Consider the following 27,366-nt stretch of genomic DNA (forward strand, 5'->3'; position numbering starts at 1 on the left):
AATCATCAACAACCATCATCAATGGGATGAGCTTGGTGCAGTAGAGGAAAGGGGATGAGAAGACTTTCGCACAGCTGGCAGAATCAGCCCTAGCCAAGGTCCTCCATGAAGGAGCCAAGAGAGCATTGATGTTGTCTTTGACATCTACAAGGAGACATCCATAAAAGATGCGGAAAGAGCCAACAGAGGTACATCAAGCATTCAGTTCAAGAACATAGCACCTGGCCACAACATCCAACAATAGAGGAAACTGCTCTGTAGTTCCTCTAACAAAGCAAGCCTTATCAAATTCTTGGTTGATGAATGGAAGGGACCCAAACAGAGAGAATAACTCCAGAACTAGACATTGTATGTCACGTGTGATGAAGTCTGCTACAAACTCAGAAAATAACAATTGGTGGAGGTAACAGAGCTCAAATCTTCCAAAGAAGAAGCTGACGCTCGCATGCTGTTACATGCTCTCCATGCAGCAGAGTCTGGCTACAAAGAAGTTGTCATCACTGCTGAGGACACAGATGGGTTGGTCCTAAGGTTAGGATTCAACAAGAACATTCACTGTCCTATCTTTCAAAAATGTGGAACCCAAAATAGGACCCGGTTCTTGGACATAACGAAGCTAGGCCAATCGCTTTGAAGTGGTGTCTCTGATGCTCTGTGTCATGCATGCCTTCACTGGTTGAGACACTGTCAGTGCATTTGCAGGTCGTGGGAAGATAGCTGCCTTGAAGCTAGTGAAGTCTAACAAGGCCTACCAAGAGGCGAGCTTGGATGTTCTTGGGATGTGTCTGATCAGCATTTTGAGAAACTGCAAGAGTTCATAAGCCTGCATTCTACCCGCACAACAGATGTGAACACCCTTCGTCACCAACTCCCACCATTTAAGGATTGCCTCTTCATGCATGCAATGCGTGCTAACTATCAGGGTGCAATATGGAGGCAGTCTCTGAAGACCCAACCCTCTGTGCCGGATCCCAAGGAGAGTGGGTGGACCATAGATGATGATGGGAAGCTGGAGATTGAGTGGATGAGTGGCTTACCAGCACCCGATGCAGTGTTGCAGTTGCTCACCTGCAAGTGCAGAAGGTCAAGGTACAACAATTTCTCACCAATTGCCTGAAGTGCACAGATATGTGCAAACTGCAAACCTGTTCCAATCAACCCAGTGAGGAAGAACCAATTGTCGAGTTAACGGACTCAGATGATGGCGACGGTGACTAGGTTGAGGGTGTGGACCTAATATTTGCATGTAGAGTTCCCAATATGTCAAGAAAAATAAAACAAAACTATTTTACATATAACATATGTTTGAGTGTAGTTTCATCAGAGTTATTGTGACCTAGGTTGATTATATACAAACTGAGGGAGTACTATTTAGTTACATTTAACTTAATATTGTTATTGAAGAAAGAACCACTAAATATTATTTGAAACTCCAAATTTTGTAAAAGTAGACTATATATCCTTATAAAATTGATAATGTGAACTGTTCCAGTACATAGAAGGCCACTTAAAGTATTTATTGGTGGGTTTTTTTCAATTGAGACGAGATAATAGTATAATGCTAGTTATACACGATGACTGGAGAATTCATCGTTCCGCGTTAGACCGATAGGGGTCTCTCTGCTCAAGAGGTTAAAACCACTAATAAGCTGGCACTCTGAAAGGGTTATCACATCAAAACATAATCTAGGGATGTTTAACAATTAAAAAATAACTAGAATTTTCCAACCCAGATGGTACCAATATGTGAAATGGACTATTTCTTGCACTCTGTGACTTTCGGATTGATTCCATTTCAGCTTTCCTTCAACTTTCAGTGCCTGTTTTCCCTCCTTCAGCGGTGCCTGGTCGTAGTGCCATGTTTAATTGTTCCTTATACCAGACTTCTAGATCTTCTGAACATTCTTCTGCCAGCTTCAGAGCTTTGTCTGCTCTTTGTTTTTGTTGGCTTATCTGTATTCTAGGAACAACGTCTCAAACAGTTGCTTTGTATTTGAATGGCTCTATAGGAGGGAGACCAGTGCCATCACTTTAAAAGTCCTAGCCGTCTTGTTTTTTTCTAGGATATGCACAAAATAATTCATCCCTGTCCAAATGCTGCAAAAATGTAATATTTATTACTTTTAATGATCAAATACTTAACTGTATATATCACTTTAACTCAATGCAATTTAAATAAAAAGATCTAATTTGCCAAGTTGATGCCAAGAAGGGACAAGTAAATAGAAACAGAAATACTTTATTTGTTTATTGTTTGTTTTACAATAACTATCCGGGTTAAATTCATACGTAACTTTAATGATTCTTATAGTATTGTACAGAGTAATGACTACTTTTTCAGATTACTTCTCCAAAATCCAAAAAGCCTATCCATGCATTAAAAAATGAACAGCATCAAAAAGCACAGCATTTCTAAAAATGGTTGGAAGGAAAATTGTGACAAAATTAGTAACTTTTAACCACAGAATGAAAAGAGTAGAGGGGATCCCCTAACAATGCATAGCAAAACAGAACGAAATGTATCAACTGGACCCTTGATTTAGAGGTAAATGCATTGATTTGACCATGCTACACTCTGCATAAAAACAAAAGAAATTCCCTTTACTTAAAATAGAAAGTACACGTTTGTATTCAGAATCAATAGGGAACACAAATACCTCGATGAAGAAAATGAAAACCACTCAAAAGGTAAAGTGGAAAGTGCACTTAGTGGATCTGTCCAGCAACAATTTATAATCTCCCGAGCTTAACTATTCCCTTCGCAATGACATTTAAATGTCTACATTTACCATTTAGACTTTCAAATAATTTGTCTCCGTTACCAATAGCAACCAACGCTAGCATGCAATGACATACTTTGATTTCTTTCCTAAAACAACGAGGGTTTTGTTTGAGCTTCACGAGGGGACACTAACACGACTTTTGAGAATAAGGCTAAAAGCTCAAGTAAAATATGGTAGTGGGCTTTGGTGCTTCATATTCTGTAAAACCTATCCTCTTCCAAATGTGCCATCACCTAATACAATTAAACTAAAAACTGTAACCCAAATCCTAATAATGAACTTCTCGAGGGCAGGGATATGAATCTCCAGCATATCCACAGCCGTTTGTGGAATGGCCCTTGGAACAACAATAGTAGGTGTGATTGAAATGCCCGCGCGCGCGCGCGCACACACACACACACACACACACACACACACACACACACACACACACACACACACACACACACACACACACACACACACACACACACACACACACACACACACACACCTCAAGAGGGCAGCCAATTTGAATATTTCCATTCTCATGATGGAGGTTATCATAAACACACTCGGGGGGGGCAAGTCCGGGGAATGGAGCACAGCCTTGATTCAAAGGAAAGGTTGGTTGAGGACTGACTATAGAGGATCACCAGCGTTTACAGCATTTTGACAGGAAAGTGAAAGGTCCCTCGCCTTATGATCCGTCTCCATCTCATAAAGGAGGAAGCTCTGGAGTCATGGTAGCATGCTTTAAAAACAACATATTGCTGTCCTTTATGTCACGGAATACAAAGGAAGGAAGGCATGTAAAGCGCAGACCACAAGAAAGTCCAAACTTTAAAAAGGACAATAAAGTCATGATTATGAAAGGCAAGGGACATGGTAGAAATGAAACAGGCGTGTATGTAAATAAAGTAGATCGATAGCAAAACACATAAAATATAGAAAAACCATAGTCATGTTAACGACACACAATTGTGCTGTCGACCATAATTCTGACAAAAGTTATATGATACAATTACAGACACGGTCAGGAGTAAATGGTTAACAAAAAAAAGTTGAGAGGGAAAGAGGCATTGATGAAAATGTCTGCCTATAAGATTGTGGACGTCCTGACTCCAGACGTGTTTTTGGGTAGCCTTGGTTGTTCTCTCACACCTCAGGCACCGAGTGGTCCATGGCGGACCGCAGGAGACCAGAGGACATCCTGGCGATAGAACAAGAGCACATCAGTGTCTAATGATAGCTGGTAGCTTTGACACATAACTTCAAAAAGCTCAGAAATAAGTTATACCTTGCAAACCCTAAAACAACTTTTAGGTGGAAATGGATTGAGGAGGTTACTCAGTAGTGATATGGATTGATCCTGATCCAAATCTTGCATTAAATCAAGTGAAAAGAAATGTAGGATAGAACGTGAATATGGCCTCAAAGGGCCCTTTATGGGTTACTGGCAGTTTTCAAGCAGGTATAGAAAAGGTTTGGCGCCGGATGGGAAATGGGAATCCATCGGGACTCCCATTTCCATTGGGAATACCACGTTAATTTGCGGTCTTTTTAAATCGAAGCAATCGCATTTCTGCGCAATGGGTAAAAACTTCAGAAACGTGGTGTACGATCATTATTTTGCATGGATTTATGCCTAAACCTAAATGTCCGTCAGGAAAGATTTGGCTATACAGTGGAAATTTCGTAAAAACTTCAAAAATCGGTAACTTCAAAACAATTGCTTCAAATGACAAACCATTTGGATAAACATGATCTATGGACTTGCATGATTACAATTGGTTGAATTGGTATTTATTATGTAACAAATGGTTGACTTATAGCATATTCAACATATGCTCATCAGTGTGTGTGTGTGTGCACGAATAATAAAGAGTCTTCCCTGCTGGAGGTCAAGTTTCGTCTAGGAGTAATGACTACATCCGGGATTCGCTTGAAAAGGGCGGTCGCTGGGATAGGCGATGTGTGGGCGGGGAATACCTTGTGTGACTGCTTGCAGTCCTAATTTGTTTTTGAAAGGTATGGGTAACTAGCACTATTTCATGACCTCACCTTATACAAGACTTAAATTATTTAAATTCCAGGGCCATTCCTAGAGTCCCTCCTAAGCACTTTAGCAGGCCGCTGTGTGCTGCTGGAAATCCTGACGTTTTATTTTACTCCCCCGTTAAGTGTTGATGCTGGTTTTCCTATGGATTGATTAAAACACTCCAATCTATGACATGTGCTTGGCTGACCGTGAGGTTTGAGAGTAATGTTGACGGAAGTGACTTTAGTACTAAAGTATGACAATATAACTGAAAAAACATCAACATCTGAACAACATAGCTCCTATCCCCATGTTGGAGCAGTAGCTCTACCAAACACTAGCATTGGGGTAAGTAACCAATGAATGACCAAATCTGACTTTAAGACATCTTGGGCATTTTCCTGTAAGAAGACTCATACAGTTTCATGAACTCTGATCAGTCACTATAAAAAAACACTGTCAAAGCAGGTAACGATAGATTGAATGCTTGTATCCCAACCATATTTTCGGACATTTTTTATTCTAGCCAAGCTATATGGAAGCATAAATGGAGCAAAATTCAAATGACAATGAAATTTGCAACTTCCAATTCAATTAGCCATTACATTATGCAATTGACAATTCATTATGCAATTTAATAATGTCATTTGAAATTACGTTATTCAAAGTGTATTTTAATTAATGAAAACGAAATCCTCCATTCAATTTGAAAAAGCTATAACAATAAAAATAGAATAACATTTTGTCTCATTTTTTGAGTTCCTTTATTCAAATGGGAAAGCTATAGCGCCCCTGTGATTGCACTGCACTTCTCCACGCTCCGTGTGTTGCAAAATTAAAATGACATTTCAATCCGCAAAAAATGTTTACAGAAGATTTTGCAAAGCGTATTGCAAAAGATTTTGCAAAGCGTATCAGCGAATCACGTCTGGACGGGAACTACGTCAATTCCTCGTAATTTCCTTGTTTATGTTCGTATGCGTCACCCATGGACGTCAGCGATGGATGAGATTGTTGCTTCGCACCAAAGTTTGGCAGATGATGGGGAGAACAAGCGTGATGAAGACACAGATGCAGTTGATAGAGTGCTACTCTGGGAGACAGGATAGACGTCAGGAGTATACCACTCTGACTCTGTAATCCCACTCCGTAACTACAGAGACCCCTCGAGGGTGGCAATACACCGCCCGATCGGTCTTATACGATGACTACCAACCATGTAAATAGTGTTGTAGATAAACTTCAAAAGCTTTTCAAATCTTATGTTAATCTTGGTGTTTTATTGGTCCTTAATGTGCAAAGTAAATAAGGTGCAAAGTGATTCCGGAATTGATTTTGTTTGAGGACCAATCACAGCCCTTGCCGCCTCTGTTGCGTCTACGGATGGTTGAAAAATATTGGATGCGCACGTAAGCTACGGAGAGGCTCTCCAACAGGCTCTCCGTGTCTACCTACAGCACTTTACGGAGGAGTACAGACCAGCCTTTACTAGTTGGACTGACGAGGAAGTGACGTAGTTCCCGCCCAGATACGATTCGCTGATACGCTTTGCAAAATCCTTTGCAATACGCTTTGCAAAATCTTTTCCAAACCTTTTTACGGATTGAAATGTCATTTTAATTTTGCAAGACACGGAGCGTGGAGAAGTGCTTTGCAATCATGGGGGCGCTATAGCTTTTCCATTTGAATAAAGGCACTCAAAAAATGTGACTAAATGTTATTCTATTTTTATTGTAACTTTTTCAAATTGAATTGAGGATTTCATTGTCACTTTGCATATTAAAATACACTTTGAATAACGTATTTTGAAATTACATTAAATTGTTTAATGTATTGTCAATTGCATAATGTAATGACCTGCAAATTGCATTGCCTTTTGAATTTTGCGACATATATGCTTCCATAAAGCTAGGTTGCCAACCAGAAGTGGTTATCATACAAAAACATAATCCACACCCATATTCACTTCCCTCACTCTCCACCTCAAGCTGGTGAGCGTTGTGGCGCCGATTAGCCTCCGTGCATCACCCCAGTGGGTGATGCACATTGGTGGAGGTTAGTGAGGTCCCCCCTTCACTGTAAAAGCGTCTTTGAGTGTCTAGAAAAGCGCTTTATCAATTCAATCCATTATTATTATTATTATTATTATATACCTTTTCAGAAATGTTAACCTTGTTTCATCTCGAGTGGTATCAGAATCTGGTCTGGCCCATGGCATATACAGTGCTCTCACTATGGAAGGATTTGTTCTAGAGCTAATATTTCCTCAGTTAGGGAGATTTAACAGAACATGGTACCTTTTGATCATGTGCTCATAGATGAACTTGGGCATAATGGTGATGGTCATTGCAGTCGGAGAGGTGCTCAAAATGTCCTTGATTTGAGAATCCTGAAAATTAAAAAATGTTCACTTTTGAAAACAATTCAAACTGTACCATATTTTTCATAAATATAAATGCAAATACATTTAAGGCAAATTCAAGCAAAGAAAATGGCGGTAATTTCTACTGGAGGTAAGCAGTAACAATGTACGATAAACATTGCACTGGAACCGTAATCAGCTTACCTTGAGTCCAATAACATTTTGTCCGTTGATCTCACAGATGTAATGGTCCGTCAGCAGACCGTTGCGGGCAGCAGAGCCATCCTTCACCAGAGAGGTGATTTTCCCAGACTTGTAGATGAATCCCACATGGCCGGAGCTGTCTTTGTGCATAGTGATGGTGCGCTGGAAGGGTCTACAGAGGAGACAAAGGGCAAGAGAAAATGCAGATATAAAACTAAGAAATGCTAATTAACAATTAAAATATGCTTACTCACCCAACACAGGACAACAAGCCTTTTTCAAAGTCCAATGTTCTGTAATCTTTATTATAGCACATGCGGTTATGCTAAATCTGGCTCTCGTTTCCACCGTCGACAGTACCCTTTATATGGTTGGGCGGGGTTTAAGCGATGGCCACGGCAGCTACAAAAGCATCGAGACATCATAGCAGCCCGACACAGTGTAGCCTGCTAATAAATTCAATGAAACCCTGCAACACTAGACTGGGTGTCCAGCCCATTCTGCCGGCGATTTGAGTTCGCCCTGCAGAAGGGTCTGGAGAAGAGGAATAAATTTCTTTCTGCTTCCGATACGTTTTTGCAATCACCAAGCTGGCTTTTCTCCCTGGCGCACTATTGGCTGGTTCAACACAATGACGACAGGGAAGCGACGGCAAGCAGCCAATTGCGTACAGTCATTTGAATTAGGCCCGTCGATCACGCCTCTTGGGCTGAAGAAAATGACAGCAGCTTCCCCAGACCAACGTGCAATCTACGATTGAGCTTGGTCTGTCAGTAGCCAGGCTACTGCAGCACCCTTTCAGACCGCTTGGTACCCCAACGGAGGATTAGCGAAAAATGGGTACGGCTCACCACACTTACAATAACACAAATAATGATCAATCAAAAACGCCTGGGCATGAGCAGCTTTCACAGCTTACAGCAACCTCTGGCCACTGATATCAGATAAGCTAGTGCTGCAGTTGATGCAGATTGCCATATTAACTTCAAAGCTGTTTTTGTTATCATTTTAGGTACTCCCTGTTACTTTCCTGCATTGCATCTTTGTCCATTTTTACATTGAAACCCTTTGTAACTGCTTCAGACTTGTGACTTGGTTTTTGAGTACTTAACATGTAGACCCAAAATTAACCCTAACCCTTTTTTAAGAATTAGTAATTATATGACACCATTGCTTTATTTAGTGCTTTTGTGTTATTGGAAAATAACATTTATAATAAAATATTGATAAATACAACCAAAAATGATAATTTAAACAAGTGATGAATCCAATGAGACCCATGTTGACAAAGCGCAGGAGCCCTAAACCTCAATGAAGCCTTAAATACATGACTCACCGGTCCCTGACTATGAGCTCGATGCGGGTTTCGGACGCGGCCTTCAGGGCCTTATGGGCCTTGTCCAGGCTCCAGCCGGCACAGTTGTGCCCATTGATCTGCAGGACCTGGTCACCGAAGCGCAGGCCGGCCAGGGCGGCAGGGGAGTTAGCCTGGACCAGCTGGATGAAGACCCCCTGGAGGGAGGGACACAAGAGGGACACACTTATAGAGCATAAGGACTATTAGATAAAGGGGTTCAGAAGAAAAGGCAGACCCAAAGCAGTGAAATGAACTAGAGTTATGTCGGCATGGAGTGTCTTAATACGTACATGGATCGATTCCCTGCATACTCCATTTTGAGAGTCAACATATTCCCACCAGAATGCTTCGAAAAGTTACATGCATCTAAATTGATATAAACATTAAAAGCAAATAAATCCCAATGTTTCATGCATTCTATTTAAGCAGGATGTTTACCGCTGATTGGTTTATCCAGCCAATGGACATTCATGTTGAAGCTTTTGATTTGATCAATTCACACTCAAAGTAAAGAGAATAATTGTTATGCTGAGCCGAGCCAGTAGGAAAGATTTTCGAATGAGGAAATACACCACTTGAGTGTTGACACGTGTGTTAATGCATGCATTTTTATTCATCAAATTAAATTAAGATTACGTTGACGCATTATTCTCCCTATCAACACACACACACACTGTATGGTTCATAGGGTTTCAACAACAACATGGATAGCTTGGCTTCCAGCAGCAGATGGAAATAAACTAAACACTAGGGCTTTGTTGCACCAACATGGATTAACTCTTAAACTGGATTAAATCAACGTTTAACTGTTAACCGTGTTGCATCAAACTTTAAACTTAGTTTAATATAAATCCTGGGTAAATTTAACCCTTTGATAATCTAAGTGGTTCTCAAAATTTTTTTTGATTCATTTTAAATCTGTTGCACAAGTAAAGATGAGGTCACACAGCAATGCCTTTAACGAAAAAGGATCACTATTTTAAAGAAAGGTATCAACATAAAACCAAAGTGTGACTGAGCTTTGTATCTCCCAGTCTGGTGTAATACGCTTTGTAATAAATAATAATGTAGTTCTGTAACTGAGACTTCCAACTGTCTGCAGGTATCGCAAGAGAAGGCTTTACTGACGACTCAATGTCAATTTCTCCTATTGTTTTGTTGCACAAGGCAGGTATTGCTGTCTGGGGAAAATGTGTGCAGGGAGTAAGTCGGCCATGTTACTGTACCTACCAACCTTTACTGTTCATTAATTACACAGATAGTAGCCCTTCGCTGCGGAAAACTTACGTTGTCTATGGCTCTCAGTCGCAAGCCAATCTTCTTGTCCTGGTCCTTACATAGGATCACCTCACGCAGGCCCGGGCGGATCTCAGCCCTTCTGATGCCCACGTCGGCCCCAGTCACTGGCCGCACCATGCCCCCATAGCCAGACGCAGCAGCCACCTGCTGCGTGGGAGTGGCATCAGTGGACGCCAGGGGGGTTGGGAGCAGAATGGAGAAGGGAACAACACGATGAAAAGGAAGGCCTTGTGTGCAAGTTTTATTTTTTTCACTTTAAAGTTGAATTGGGTTTTCGTTTTAGGACTAGTGATCGACCGATATATTGGCCGGCCGATATTTCCGTTATCTACGTGTATATGATTTTTTCTGGCGTTCGAGGATTCAGGAACACACCATTAGCCTGGGAATCCAGACCCACATCTAGAAAGCTGTAAGGTCTGGCAACGAGTAATGAAAATGGGCCAACTCGAGGGGCGGTACCAAGCATGCATTTGAAAATATCAATGGATAACACACATTGGATAACACTACAACTAATCAGAAGAATACAAGGGGTGACGTATCCAGACCAGTGGAGCTAAACAATAGATAAGACTCTTGCCGTATCCAGTCGGTAAAACAGCAACGCTTTTGGCCCGCCTTTATTGATACATCGATGTGATTGATTAATGTTCTGGGCCAAGGGAGGCCCAGAATATACACAAGTATATTGCTCGTTCCCAGAGTGACTCGCTGAGCAAATTCAAATTTTGCTCTCGCGAGAACTCTGGATTTCCATGGTAGTATCGACTCCAAATATCAGCCCTATATCAATCCCTATTTAAGACACAGAACATCACAACAGAATAATCTAGAGACAAACTGCTAGAGACAAAATAAATACAACTTAATTATAATATAACAAAATAAAAACAGAATACACTTTGTTTTCTAAAAATCAAGGAGAAAAACATTTCCAGTCAACCGAGACCTCGGCCTATAGGTACGACGGGTTATTAGGGACACGCATAATATATATATATTTTTTTTTACCAGGACGAGATTAATGTTGAAATGTCGACTTAAATCTCGGAATTTCGAGAATAAAGTTGAAATACCATGAAATATCATGTCAAGATAGTAAGAAGTAGAAGTAAACATGTCGACATTAGTCTCGACATTTCGAGAATAAAGTTGAAATATCATCAAACGGAAATAGCTGGAAATGGGCAGAATCAAGGATATCAGTGGCTACACTTGCGTGCAATACAGAGGGGCTACGTTGTATCGCAAGATACAATTCGACAATTGATGAAGTTGCTTGATCCTGAGGGTGTGGAACAGAGACGTGCTCGGCCTCTGAGACGCAGACATTATCGCAGCAAAGGTCCTAATGCGCTCTGGCATATGGATGGGTACGATAGACTAAAGCCATTCGGCATTTGCAATCACTGGTTGCATTGACGGTTTTAGTCGCAACATTGTGTGGATGGAGGCCTACTCAAACAACGACCCAGAAGTGATAGCAGACTACTTCATTTTATGCACTGGTCGCTTGGGTGGATGCCTGGAGCTACTGCGCGCTGACAGAGGGACTGAAATGGTCCCCTCCACAACATGCTCGTCTTTTTGATACTTCAACTTTATTCTCATGTTGACTTTATTCTCTAAATGTCGAGATTTAAGCCAACATTTCGACATTAATCTCGTCATGGTAAAAAAATTGATAAATCATCATGCGTGTTCCTAATACGCTGTCATATAGGAGTGACGTTGTGTATGGCATTTTATGGTAATTTTAACTCAGTAATTTGAAATAAAATTCAATAATGGATATATTTTTTGGAACAGTATCATGAATGGAGACCCAGAATTCATTATTTGTTTATGCTCCAGTATTCATGTATTGAGTCACATTGGAGTGCAATAATACCTGAATAAGAATGTATAGTATGGAAGAATGCATAAGAATGCATATATAACTATTATATGCATAACATGTATAACATCCTTCTAGACTTCATCAGTCAATTGTTAGAAGGTATGAACTATTATACAAAAACATCTTTCTTCTTTCAGTGTCTACTCATTCTACTCGTTTCTGAGTATTGGGATAGTACGCGTATGTTCTGTACGGCAATACTTTGAGGCGGCCCTTGGACTGGCTGATCCAGAGTAATTTAGCTCATCTGTGCGATCCTGGTGTGCGGTTCAAAAACAAACAACAATATTTGTAAAGCGTTTTTGTTTTTACGATCCGCAATTAACCAAAAATCCACATATTTGAGAAATAAACTTTTTGGGTGTCGCCTTGGTAAAGCGTTTAGGAGTGACGCAAAAAGTATGCAGCGGAAGTCGAGGTGTTTTGTTAACAACACATCGAAGGTGGCGGGTGATGCTCCTTTTGCGAGGATCTCAATGCTGCATATATTCAGACGTATCCACTATGTAGACAGAAGAGTGGAAAGCAGAAAGCTCGCTCCTTATGAATTCTCTGGCTCTCGAATTCTCCGGACAAACTTCAGGTGTTCATGTGTTCTGTGTCACAAAGGTTTTTCCCTGAAGGGAAGTAATAACTGCATTTTTACTTTTAAGAATCAGTATAGTATAGCTTGAAAATGACAATAAGCAGATAGTCTTAAGCTATAAATTACTGAAAGATTCAGCTGTATTAACATGCGAATGCAAAATAAAAAAGTACATGTATAAACTGAAAACCCCAACCCAATTCCCAAATAATTTGGCATACCCTGTTGGAACTATTAAATCTAAAACCAAATCCAATCCAAGATGGCCACATAAAGCACACAATTCTCCAAAACGAGTCAAATTAAAAAGGTATCACACATCCTTTCTATAAGAACTATTTGTTATGGCCTTGTTTAAAGCAGAAAAGTAACCAACCATTGAAATCATTTATCCAACAAATTGAATCAATACCTTGAGTGAAATAAAAAAATCTGTTTGGTCTGCTAATAAAAGCCATGGGTGACTTTAAGTAGAACAGCATGAGCTAATCTACATAAAACCAATGAGAGAAATAAAATTTGAAATGATGGTAATTCAATTCTTGGATTGGCTAAGCTTAACAAGCTTTTAATATAAACATAATGAGTGCCCTGTAAGTCACATCTATCCATGATAGAAATTGTATTTTTGTCAATATGTGACAAAGATCATTATTAGGCCTTGTATTTAAATCACTTTTAAGTAGGGCTGGGCAAGTGAACACGTTAAATACGCGTTAACTAAATGTTATTTTTACGCGATTAATATTATTTTTTTTACTTTGACTTTTAAAGGTTTTGCCCACAGAATGTCAACATTCATATCAGAAATAATTTTGGTTTTTAGTTCCACTTACTTTACATTCAATTACACTTGAAGTAAGTGACAACCTGTTTACAATTACAAAATGTGTGGCGCTACTTATTTGAACTACACTTGTACTAACTGTTGGTTTACGATTGGACAAATTAACTGCCTATTTACAATTCCCAAATCTGTGGTGTTCCGTAAGCTTTATATTCAACCCACACTGAGTCAATAAAACTATCACTTGGTCTAGTTTTTGCTTATTAAGTAAATTTGGTATGAATGATAATGTGTCATTCCATTTGATAATCTCATTTAACTTTAATTGGCGTGGATTTAAAATAGAATTTTAAAAGTGTGATTAATCGCGAGTTAACTCACTAATACTATATTTTTAATTGTTGCCCAACCCTAGTTTAAAGTGATACAAAAAACAACACACACTCGTATCCCAAAGAAGATACTGGATATCAAATAGCATTGTGAGACAATCACAGGAAAGTGTACCTCCTCGGGTATTAGTGATGTTTATATTAGTTATGTTTGTAGGTCCAGCCACCTTATTTATTAATTTAAACCGGCCGCATTGTTAAATTCTAAAGTTTTTGTTTATAATACACTGCGGTATACAGTACATGGTTCATATATGTGATTGGTTAACTTATTCAAGGTTATATCTCTCTCCCAGGGTGCTGCTCAGATCTGTTCAGATTTTGTCCTTTCAGTACATTCCCTGTTGCAGTAACAGTACGTACTATAGATACAATGTAGGCCTGATGTAGACTGTTGGTCATGTAACCAAAACATACATTGATGTCACTGCTTAGGTGGCAAGTCTTAATGCAGCCATTCATATTTTGTGCACCAGTTTAGAGGGTTATTTTACATTTACAGCATAAGTTCTATGAGAATAGAACTAAGTTAGGCAACAAAAGAAGATAAGATTTATTCACACACAAACCACCCAAACACACTTTACTTACATTGTCTGCCACGGGCACCAAGGCCATGTTCCTGTGAACCTCATCACTGTTAAGACTCAGACCCATGTAATCGCCAAGATCCTCCAGATTGGGGTACAGGCCTGGAAGAACCGACAGCAATAGTGGGTGAGTGAATGAGTACTAGCGTGTGTGTGTGTGTGTGTGGAGACAGAGAGACGAATGGCAGGTGTTGAGGGATTTGGTAAGGCAGATTGATCAGAGAAAAGGAATAGGAAGTGAAGCATGTTTAACTTGCAGTCTGTAATCGGGGACTGCCCGACCACGGATAGAGAATGAGTACGAGGTGCAGTATTTTCATCAATTTTGTCAAGTTTGGGAACCATTGGATAACTGCAGAAAAAAATGATTCAATCAAGGTGTCCCAGCCCTAACTTCGGGCTTACTTTCATGAACTGTGTTTTCAGCCATATTGCCCATCATTTTAAATTCAAAATGAAACCTGAATCAGCAGTAGTGGGGAGCACTCCACCAGAGTAGTAATACGGCGCATTGCACCAGAGTAGTCGAATGCGCCAACACAGACAGCGAAGGATGATGGAGGAACCTGTATGCCGTCATAATGGTGTCCACTATCCAGCTCCACACGCAATGTTTCCACAATCGTCTACCCATAATCCGTTCACCATAACAAAGAAACAGCTGTTCCGACCAGATTTCTTCCCAACAATAAATTGTTATAGTTATACAGATAACTTATTCTGTTATTTTGAATGCCGTTTGCTGTATATTGAAGACATAACTTGATAGCCGGTTTTCTGTAATCAACCATCAAGTGTGTCCCCAGGTTTCGCTGTTGCACATTGTATACAAAATGCACACAAAACGCCCACCAACATTCTTAACAATCAGTGTTTAATTACGTTTACATTTACCTTTAGAATTGACAACCACTTCTATATTCACCTTTGTATGTATCAAGAAAGAATGACCTGCATGTTTCTGCACTTTAACGACTTCATGGCCGTCACACGTTAAACTCCTGCACGTTGCAGAAAATATGCAACAGCAATCCCTGGTGTCAAACTTCATGATGGGTAACCGACTACGGTCTAACAACGGTCTGCAAAAATATTGTCTGACATAGTACCGGTCTATGTGTAAAAGGCTTCGGGAACGCTGTTCTATAGGACTAAGCTTCACTTCCATCCCTTGAATTTCTTGGACAGACCACCCATAGAGCAACAATCGAAAAAAAAATCATCCATGCCTCAGACACAGAATACATTAACAATAACAGTATAAAGGGGATAGAAGACGGACAACAAACAATGAACAATGAAATACGAGGGCTAGTACAGATGAAGACACATGTTTAACATAGAACTCACTTGATCCTGGCATGCCCTCTGTAGCGGGTTGGGGCTGTGTGTTTCCCTCAGTGATGGCAGCCATGGAAGTGGTGCTGGTCAGGGCGAACTGGGCCTGGGTCTTCAAACAACCAAGTAAACATTTAACTTTCATTTTGCCCAGAAAGGAAACAAACCATCAACATCACAGAAATATCGGTGCCTGACCGTGTAGCCATGAGCATCAAACATTACCTTTAAAATAACAAAAGGCAAAGGCATAGCATTCTCATACATGAGTGAATACTTTACCTTTAGCACCTTGTCCACCTTCAGGTCCTCTAGTGATGGATAAAGAGACATACTGCAGAGAGAAAGAAAAAAATAATTAACATGTTTATCTTTATCATGGTGACTAGGGTCTTACGCTCAAGAGACAGACTGTGACACCTTCAAGGAGAGGTAGGGTAGGGGGAAGCGAGGCCATAATTGTTGGGAGATAAAACCACTTTTACCATCTGGTCAACAACATCAGGGTTGCAACACTGCCCACTATGGTGGGCCAACCCAATGCTGAAACAACAGCATAGCATTTTATAACTTTTTATAACTTTGCCTTTATTATAAATGTTATCAGGTTTTGTGTCTTTATTTAAAAAGGTGAGGTGTGCAAGTTTTCCAGATTTGCAATATGGCCGTTGTAATGCAGCGTAACAAATTAGCGGACTAAGGTTGTGACATCCGCTGGCTCCCCGGCACTGTATTTCAAAGTGGTTAGGGTTAGGTTTTTTTTTTTTTAAAAGGGGTTTACTTAACCCCTCAAAAAACGTCTTACATTTTCGAGTATATCATAGTTCATCAATGTTAACTCTGGCGGAAAAAGCATATATTTTTATTTTGTCTGAAGTCCATCTTCAATAGAACACAATTCAAGCTAGTACTGGACGTCCATGTTGGCTTACTTTTAGCTAACACGTCACACAGAGTGATTGAGATTAGTGACGAATTACTGAGACCGCACTGCAAGTAAGAGACTGTTTCAATCAGGAGGTACCAAAGCAGATATTAAAGCTGTGCAGTATAAATTTAGAAAGAAAATCATGGAACACGGGGGAGTCCGGGGGGGCTCGACCCCCCGATTTACCCATGACACCCCCTGAAAGCCTCTAAAGCAAAATTTGAGGGGGGTCTCAAATTTTGTCTCAAAAAATATATATATATTATTGTCACTAATGGTCACTTAAATGTGTTTAAGCTCACCATTTCCAGTATTCAGAATTTAAAACGTTTATTCACAAATATGTTATTTTTTGCCAAGTGGAGCCAGCCAGTCCTGTGTACGTACGCAAATTAGCCATGTTCGCCAAAGAGAAGAGAGACGTTATGATGTCAAGTCAAACTAAAAACGGCTAGCAAGTGAAAGCTAAACCAGAGTGTATCACTTACACATTTTGGGTCTATTCTAACTTAAGGTAAGAGGCTATCCTTTAAATCTTTACAGTGACTGAATTGTGATGATAGGACTGATTGTTGTGCATAAGATGAGTGTGTGCGACTGTGCATGTCCTTTCCGGCTTCGACATACTGCATGGTTATGAAGGCCTTGTGGTTGGTTGTGGTCTTAGCGAAGCAGCCTAGCCTTGGAGTTGGAGAAGTTGAAGTGCTTGTTTACGTGCGTGCGAGAGCGAGAGAAAGAGAGATCGCACCTTCCGTGGTGATGTTTGGCTTGTTATGTAAAATGTTGTCAGCATCCGCCGTGGTCGGACGAATGTGCTTTGTGTATGTGTTCAATGATGTATCTGTCTGGTTGTATTTGCTGTAGATGGATGGTTAAATAATGTCACACGATCGGTCATACTGCAGGCTCTCATTTGCAAGTGCACTGATTGCGTGACAGTCTCCGATAGGCTATACCTGGCATTTATTCAGTTGTTGATTGCTCTTCTAAGTGCGCCATATTGGTGCCAATTATTGTCGTGTTTGCATTGTAATGCACAACTTTGCCTCTCCTTGTTATAAAATAACGTGCATCCAAAACAACTCAAGCCAATGCAACCTCCCATGTCTGTACTGACATAGGAGGCTGCATTGGCTTAAAGTGTTGCTTTACGAATAGGCTACTATAGAACTATAGCTACTATATGCTGAACAACTCTGTGCTTCTAAGGGGCCGGGCTTTTCAGGAGAGATAGAGGGAATTCATATAGGCCAGGAGGACAGCAGCCAAAATGTTGCTGAAACAACAGGTGAGCTGGAAACAGATTAGTGTAGACTTTAAGTAAAGAATAAGAATAGGGAAAGTAATTTTAATTCTTCTGTTCCTGGTAGAGGAGACGAAGAGGAGAATTTGAGGACACGGGGGCACTGGATTCAATCCAGAATGGTTAACCATCCCCCAGTTTAAACAGTTTAAACAGTTTATGGTTATACCATAAGCAGCATAGTACTCAGAATTGATTGATTTAGATCTTTTCTTTTAACAAATAATTGTAAATGTTTAATTTAGCAAATTAGATTAATGGTATTTTATATTATTTAAGGGATGTTCTGCAGACTTTGTAGGCAGCACAAGCCTGCCCCCAACCAAGAAAGGTGCAAATAAGGGTTAGGGTTAGGCAAGGCATTTGTGGAGGTTGCTGCGGTCCCATACCGCAAAGATTATATAGAAAGGCATCTCAAAACAGAGCACCACCAGGAGAGCATCAGATGTCAGGCTTCGCTTTCTTCTGGTACTTTCCAAAAGGGAAAATAAATAATATACAATTTCATGTAGTAAGCATATGTATAAAAATGATTGACTGATATTTTTTTAATTAACAGGTGTATCAGTAATGGACTCATTTGAGCCAATAATTGTGTTGGAGCATGAGGCCATAATTGGTGGTTTCAAGTGCATTTACTGGCTGGTAAAAAATGAAATAGGCCACCACACCAAATACCCCAAGCTTCTGAGCCTGGCAGAGCTTTTAGGGTGTGATTATTTAAAAAGATTTAAAGTAACACATACATTAAATCATCTCAGCAATTCAGTCTTTGCATTAATGACTATACATTTTTTAACAAATTATACAGTGATCTTGTTCTTCTCCCAAATTCAAGATTGACCAGAGGAATAATTATAGGTCTCATCGTATTATTGATGAGATGCTGGAGATCCTAGCAGAGATCCTGGAGGAACCTATTCTCATGGACATCAGATCATCACAGGTGATTGGCCTTGAGATAGAAGAGAGCACTGATGTCTCTGCGTCCAGGCAACTGGATTTACACATCAGGTGGTACATTACCATTCTCAGTCAGAATCACATGCATCATGATCCCAGCAAAATAATTGTGAATTCTGAATACTGTTTTCTACGGGTACTTGGATAAAGAGGGACAGGTGTATAATCAGCTTTTTGATCTGGTATCCGTCATGGATGGCAATGTGGACACCATTGTTTCCAATGTCAAAACAGTACTTCTCAAAAAGGGCATCCCGACTAAGAAGCTATATGGACTGGTGACTGATGGGGCAGCTGTCATGACAGGTAAATATTTTCTGCAATATGCTTTTGTTTAGTGTATTATATTTTGTCTGTTGAATTCAAGTTTAACACTTTTTTTTTTAATCTAGGGCGGTTGTAGCCTGGCTCCGCCTGCCTAAGTACTTTCACTCAATTTGAATTTCCCTTCAGTACTACGTCGGGGTCTGCGGTATGTTAGTGGGTTTTCTCTGTCTAAATTTTCTGCGTCCAATCAGCGAACAGAGGGAGTGGCTGAGAACAATGACGTTAAAGTCAGCTCTCGTTGACGGACATCTTCACGCACGGTGTTTGGTTTGTTTACAGCCTGCGCGCAACGTGATTCCCGGCCAAACGTTAGCGATTGGTTATGGCAAATCCAGAGTGGCACTGGGCAGATCCAATAGTTTTAAACTTCAACAGACACCCGCCTTCAAGTGAGTTAACGTTTGTCAATTGAGTAGGTCCAGACTCTCTATACAAATGAAATGAAGTACTAGAGTCTGGTAGGACCAAAGTAGCCAATGTTTTTTATTAAAAGCTTATTTTAATTAATAGAAAATGAATCAGATTGATTCATATTTCCTCAAATCGCACCAGATCGTTAGAACATTGAATCGAATCATTCCATATTAAAATGTATCGTTCCTGAATCGTATCGTAGCACATGTATCTAGATACGTATCGGATCGTCCTATAAAGGAGAGATGCACACCCCTAATAATAACTGATGAAATATTATTGAATTATACTTTCTTTATTTGATTTTAGTTTGCTCCATACAGACATTGATACAACTACAACTATTAGGCTACTTCAATATATATGTGGGCCCTATGATTTCCGCTATGTAGGAATTTTGGACGGAATTTCTGAGACTTGTAACAACATCGTGAAACATATCAAAGAGGCCTTCTGAGATGGCCTAGTCGTATAAAAAACTCGACACTAACCCCTAATTCAGAGCTCATCAATATCAGGACTTTTATGAGTCAGGTGATACACTTATTGTCCGCCTGCCATTGATTGGACCTGAAATTATACATGGGATGACCACCTAAAATCAAAACTCCATCTAAAGAACAAGGAAAAGCACAATGTTGGCCAAAGTATACCTCTTCAAACCACCAAAACCAATGCAAGCGCATCTGGAGATTCAAGAATGGAATACTTCAGAACTTCGTGGCTGTGTGCGCCAAGTCTGATATCCCATTAGAAAAGCTAAAAAGCTACAGCTGTTTCTCGTCAAGCATTGCAAACGGGGGATTGTTTCAAGAAAATAAGAGACGCCTCTGGCAAACCCACCTGCCCCTTCTCACAGATGCAAAACATCTGTGGGAAGGAGTTTGCGGTGTTTGATTTAAGTGTTTCCTTAACTTTATTGCATGTGTTGAAAAACCCTACTTTCTGGTAGATGTCATCTGCATGGACAGATACAATTACTCAACGTTTTCCCAAGCTATACTAGCTTTCCTCCACAGCAACAAGCTGTACCTTGATGATACCTGGGCAGTGGTCACAGATAATGCCTCTTACTGCCTGAAGGCATACAAGGTTCTGAAAGGAGTGATGCCCAACTGAGTCCATGTAACCTGTCTCTGCCATGCCATACATTTGGTGGGTGCGACTTGGTAGCACTAAAAAAATACTTCTCCGAAGCTCAATCAACTTGTGACATGGATGAGATCTGTCTTTTTCAAGAAGCCTGCAGGTAAGAGAAGATGGGTGAGCTTCCTCATTACGAGGGACTTTGTGCAGGCCAAGGCTCCTCCTGAAGCAGTGAGCTCCAGAGGGAATAGCTGGTTTGAGACAGTGAAGTACCATGCAGAGCATGCTCATCTGTATAGTTTTTTCTGGGCAGAAAAGTCATCATCCATAGCAGTCAAACATCCTCAGCCAGGTGGACACAGATGAGAAGATGCAGGCCCTAGCTGTTAAGCTAACAATATTATAGAGGATCTGGGTTCTTACCTGTAAATGAGATATTACTAAGACAGATGAGCTCTTGAGAAATATGAAGATTGGAGAGAGGAGGGAGGTGCTTGACCAACTCCATGATGCATTTCACTTGACTTCAAAGAGTTCTCAAAGCACTGGGACATAGATGGTCTGCAGGTGGGCTAGGGTGTTTGATCCTAGGCATGCTCTAGTCCTGGAAAAGCAGATTTAAGCCTACACACAACTGAAACCCATGGCTAGCCCATCAACAGAGCTCAGTGACGAATGGATTGCCCATCGGCACTGCGTGTCCAGGGAGCCCTTGTCAACTGCTTAGGAGCTTGCCAATAACTGGAGGGGCCTGAGAGTGATATTCCAAAGAGTTGCAGAAGTGGCAGTGCCCTGCATATACTTCCCGGTCAGCTCAGTCGACTGTGAGAGGAGTTTCAGCAATGTATTGTATCAAGGCCAATTGTGTGAGAGAGTATGAGTCTTTCCTCACAGACAAGAGAGGCACTCACCGAGTTCAATACAAAGAGGCTTACAATCATGTACTTCAATGGAGATGTCTGTGATGGATGGGAAAAGTACAATGGACAGACATAGGAGCTCATAATATTAGCTCCATAGTTTTAGTTCAAAGTTGTGTGCATCCTTAAAAATGTATATCTTTAAAATTGACATTTTTTCTGATGATAAAAATAGCAAAAATCTTAAAGGAGACGTGTTATGGTGTTTTCCCAACAAGTAAACATAGGATATAAGTTCCAGAAAACATCTTGCCTACTGCTATTCCCCTGTTTCAGTGCCTTTAGAATGTGCTGTTTCTGGTGTCTGTTGTTTTAATGCAAATAAGCTGATGACCATTGCATACAAATGAGCTGTCAGAGTGAACAACAGCATGGGGGAGAAGTGATTATTGCCATTTGCGGACTCCTGGAGCTCTATATCAAAATATATATTTATTATTATTTTTTTGATATAGAGCTCCGGGAGTCCGCAAATGGCAATAATCACTTCTCCTCCATGAGATATAAATATATATATATTAGGGTTATCTCAGCTATGGTTGAGAAGAATTGGGGGAAAGGAACTTTGGCTTTGACTCTCCGCCGGAGCCCCGCTGCCCGCTGCCCAGGCACCACCTCCATGGGGCGGTGGTACCCAACACAGTTGTTTGAGATTCATAATTAAGTCTGGAAGCGCACAGAGCTTTTGGCTGTGACAATATATATTATATGATATGAATATCTATGCATAATATGATAGTATTTAGATATAGAGCTCCAGGACTCCCGTCGGAGCACCCGGAGTTAGGGGAGTACGGTATAAACGAAAGTACATCGGTGTGAATTTGCGCTACGGTATGGATTTTGACGTTACCGTGAGGCCGGTGTGACCGGTAGACAGGGTTGTGTGTAACGCGTTACAAAGTAAGTAACACGTTAATACAGTAACGTAACTACTTTTTCATGTAAAAAGTAAAGTTACGCGCAACTACTGAAAATATGGCAACGAAACATAGTTCCTTTTTCAATTCGGTGCATCATTATTCGCAATTCGCATCTGAAATTATTTTAGACACTATTGCGCATTTTAAAACCATGCGTCTTAAAACTAAACCTCAACCATGGTTAAATAAGAACACTTGCACAGCCAGGCAAGTATTTAGACGGGCTGAGCGTAAGTGGAAGAAAGATAAATTACTAAGTGTTTAATTAATAAGTGTTCTATGAAATACTTAAAAACAGCCTCTCCATCTATCAGAAAACTGTAAGACAAGAAAAATCGAAATACTTTACGGATATTACATCAAGACATTTTTTATACTACAGGACCTTATATTCTAAATATCATCAACAGCAGCCTTAAAACAGGTATTGTACCCACTAGATTTAAGCATGCTATAGTACAACCTCTAATTAAAAAGCCCAATCTGGATGCCTCAGTCCTCTCAAATTTTAGACCCATCTCCAAACATCCATCCCTTTCTAAGGTATTGGAAAAAGTTGTCCTGACACAACTTCAATCTTTTCTAGATACTAATGGCATTTTTGAAAGCTAAAGCTCTTCACAGCACAGAAACAGCATTGCTAAGGGTTTTTAATGATATCCTATTAGCTACTGATGCTGGTGATTCTGTCATCCTTATTATGCTAGATCTCTCAGCTGCATTTGAAACTGTAGACCACACCATCCTCCTCTCCCATCTTGAGCAATGTGTCGGTATTAAGGGTACTGCTTTGAAATGGTTCAGATCCTACCTATCAGATAGAACCTTTTCTGTCAGACTGGGGGATTTTAAATCAACGATTCAGCGATTCTTGCTATTGCGCAAGCACATAGGCAGATGCTGGAAGCGTGAAGCTGTCTCTGCATCTCTTCCACAGACATCGCTTCCGCAGGCATTTCCCAAAGCCAGTCCTTACGACCAAAAAAGCCAGCGGCTGAACGAGATAACAAACGCCGTCAATGTTTACCTGTGTAAGTCACTGTTTACCTGTGTTACCTGTGTTTCATGCAGGTTTGCTGCCTAACCAGTATTTGACCCCTTCAGAAGCATTTACATCAAAATTAGAAGATACAATTAACATACGTGATATACATTTTAGTCCATACCGTACAGCCCTACCCGGAGTGTTCTAGCATATTTACAGAACACGGCCAAACGCTGTGTGCGCCTCGCGATTGCGATACATCCACTGTAAACACAAGCGCATGGTACCGTGGCCGGAAGCTGCTCAGGGCCACACCCCCACCCTCCATCTTGACCCGCCTCTACATAACGGCACGTTGGTGGAAAGCTCATTGTAGGACTGGCTCGTAGTGGCCGTAATTCTGCACCACGGCTGAATTTCTTGAACGTCTTCAAGTATTGTATTAGGGGCCCACTAACAGCTATATAAAAGCATTCATAAAGTAGAATGCCATGGGATCTTTAAGACAATAGAGACAACAGAGGACAGGCCATCAACTTCACAGGCTACTTCCTTGCCAGAGAGGCCAGAGTCTGAGTCATCATCCTCCCCACCTCCTCCAGAAGTCAGCCATGGCAGTATTTGGCTCACTCTTTGCAACTGGTCAGAGGAACCGTCCTGATTTGAAGCAGAAGGTAAAAGTAGGAGGTGTATGCCTACATAGCCAAGGAAAGCACTTATGTGGAATCCGACCCACTTGACTGGTGGAATTCCAATTAAACAATATTTCCAAATCTAGCCAAGTTGGCCAAATGCTACCTGGCAGTACCTGCCACCTCCATGCCAAATGAAAGTTTTTTTTTTCAACAGCAGGTGATATAGTGACAAGATCTACCCTTCCTAGTGAAAGTGTGGACAAACTAGTTTCTGAACAAAAACTTTGAAATACAACGAAGCTGCCTTTAAGAGGTACAATGTCTTCTGAGAGACATTGCCTCTAATAATCAAGCACAGATTGTTATTTTCTTTTATATTTTATAGATGGACTAGTTAGTCCTGTATGTTGCATCAGGCATATATTTTTATTTCACATTTTGTTATTTGGCTATATCCATCAGAAATATTGACTATGGGAAAGTTTATGTTCACCACAGCCTTGATATTAGATTTAACTGTTACGTGGTAATACTCATGGAAATACACCTTAATCTTTATTCTGGAGTTACTAAATTTGCCAGTTGGCAAGAATGCCTGTTGCACTTAATAGCAATAAAACTTTATTCTATCTTTTGCAGGGGAAGGTTGGATTTAAGCGCAGAATGTTTAAATCTAGCCTAAGTGGCTGTTATGTTATTATTATACTTTGCACTTTGATAAATAAGACATGCTGCATTTTCAGTTTTATAACTGATTGTCTTATTTTGTTTACGAGTTACAGATGGAGTCTGGAGATGATATGGGGTACTTATTGTTTACATCTTATATTACACCATTCTGGCTGTTGCAGCAAGCTCAGGGGAGAGACTGTATGATACTAGCTGGTACAACCTGAGATATGCACAATAAAAAAATAATTAATTGCCTTCTGCATTTTTTCTTTTTCCATCATTGTACCAAACTCGTACCGAACCGTGACGTCTGAACCGAGGTATAAACTGAACCATGACTTCAGTGTACCGTTACACCCCTAGTGTGTGTGTGGTTATTTATACACTATATTTATTGAATTGCTAGAAAACATGTTTTGATGTCAATATCATTATTGAGGTAGAAAATTAGCTATATTAGGATATGTTTATTTGTATTGTACGTGATTATCACTGCTAGGAGGGACAAAGGAGGTTGGAGAAGAAAGGGTTAACCCCAACTGAGGGTCCACCCTTAAACAGGCGTACTATATTAAAACCTGAGTATTCGTACTGAAACATTATTATTATAAACAAAAATTGACCACCCAACCAATCAGGTTGCTTCTGAAGGTAACATTGTGTATGTAATTGAATAGGGATTGAATACTTTTGAAAAAAAAATATATATATATTTTCTTAAATATTTTGGGACGTAAAACAAATGTTACTTAATAAATGTTCATTAAAAGTATCCTCATTAGGGGCCGAGCCCCACTAGAGGTCTCATAGTAGAACCACCCCTGGTATAAAGGCCATGGTGTGTGTGTGTGTGTGTGTGTGTGTGTGTGTGTGTGTGTGTGTGTGTGTGTGTGTGTGTGTGTGTGTGTGTGTGTGTGTGTGTGTGTGTGTGTGTGGAGGTGCTGGTTCTGGGTCGATGTTTGCATCCGAGGGAGGGTCAGGCTTCAAGAAAAACAAAAAATAAAAATGTCCAGAGAGTACCGTCGTTTGTACATGAGCGTTATAATGAGCGACGTTCTGTATGAAATAAGCCGCGCACATTGGCGTTGTACCATTAGTGTCTGAGGTACACTAGACGCGAACATCAGGATAAATCGCTGCTCAGACGGCGCTTCAACATCCTAAAACAGTAGCTTAATACAGCAGGTGGTCCGAGTGGCCTTAACCCTCTCTCTCTCTCTGAGGCCAACGTCTTATCAACGGCTCCACGCACACAACTGGCCTTCTCCGACGGGTGTCCGATAGGCCCAACGCTCTCGGACAGAGCTCCACACGCACACAGCTCACCGCCGATGTCCCTGGGGAGTGACGTATGAGGGCCTTCCCTAGGCCCTCGACGTCTCGGAAAAGCAGCAGCATTGCGGACCGTTTACACACAGTCAGCAGAAACACAGGATCTCACTTCCGTTTTTCCCGAAGTGACCGTCTTATTTAAATGGCAGCGACGTAATAACACATTACTATGTTGACGACCATATAAGATTTATTTGACCACAATAAGAACAAACCAAAGACATCCAGGTCCACTGGCTCTTTGAAGACATTCAGTTGTTTTTCAGATTGTTTTATATTGCGTCACAGATTAGGGTTACCTTGTCTTACCTTTTGTTCATGTACATTTAACTAACGGTGACCACAACCGACTATTGTAAAGACAAGATCATCGCTGATCCTGGTTAAGGGTACAGAGCCCAAGGGATGAAACCATAAGAATGAAACGAACTGTTTGCATTGGCCCTCCCTCGCTCCAAAACAAGTGAGGGGACGCCCAGCGCCCCTCCTGGAGGGCCGAGGGAGCTAGGCATGGACGAGCCCGAACACTGCGGTACCGCTGATACTGGCGACAGTGGTTATGAAGATTACACGAAGTGGTACACCTCGATCGGCTGCGAACAGGGAGCCAACTTCGGCTTCGTTCGACTCGAGGCAACGGGTGTAGTGTCCCGTCTGAGCACCATTATACTGGTGGAGCTGCGGGTTATCGTCAAAACACCAGATGAGACGCTCGTCGATCCCATCTAAATGATTAAGGTATTGGCCAGGAGATAAACATGATCCTGTTTTAACAGTGACGGGGAGCTAGCCGTTAGCTATGGTACCATAGTAACCATAGCTAACGACTAGCTCTCCCGGGGGGTCCAGACGCTAACTATACTACTATACAACTATAGTACTATAGTTAGCTTTATAGCTACCGTTAGCTTGCTATGCAACGTCTGTTATCATAGGGGTCTCACCCGACACAAAAGCGACGTACCTTCACAGCCTGGATGAAGCTCGGATTGGGAAGAAAAAAAAAACCTTATTCAAATCGCAATGGGATTAAAAACCGAAATAAATTTGGATATATTTCTCGGCCCGTTATAACGAATGCCTTAGACCCCAAATGCAAAAGAGGGAAGCCACTCCTAGCTTCCTGGTCCACGAACACAAGGCAACGCTGACGTCACAAGTCCCACCCACTTCTTCTTCAGTTCTCCATCAGTAACACATACCGTACCAAACGCCCCACCAAGGGCTTTCATCTGTCACTCATATCATACCAACTTC

The 27,366-nt window shown here is 40.8% G+C and overlaps 1 protein-coding gene across 1 annotated transcript; it reads right to left on the reverse strand.

Moving 5' to 3' along the window:
* Positions 1-2,223: 2,223 nt before the first annotated feature.
* sdcbp2 (syndecan binding protein (syntenin) 2) lies at positions 2,224-27,253 on the reverse strand. The gene is made up of 9 exons (XM_079741453.1): positions 27,074-27,253; positions 15,904-15,955; positions 15,634-15,733; positions 14,285-14,385; positions 10,014-10,172; positions 8,706-8,881; positions 7,370-7,541; positions 7,101-7,192; positions 2,224-3,975 (listed from the first exon to the last, which is right to left on the reverse strand). Exons 2-9 carry the CDS (start codon positions 15,952-15,954, stop codon positions 3,921-3,923), a joined length of 906 nt encoding a protein of 301 aa, XP_079597579.1. The 5' UTR covers position 15,955; positions 27,074-27,253; the 3' UTR covers positions 2,224-3,920.
* Between the last annotated feature and the right edge of the window lie 113 nt (positions 27,254-27,366).

This window comes from Pollachius pollachius (genome assembly GCF_949987615.1).
Source record: "Pollachius pollachius genome assembly, chromosome: 8".
Classification (NCBI taxonomy): Eukaryota; Metazoa; Chordata; class Actinopteri; order Gadiformes; family Gadidae; genus Pollachius; species Pollachius pollachius.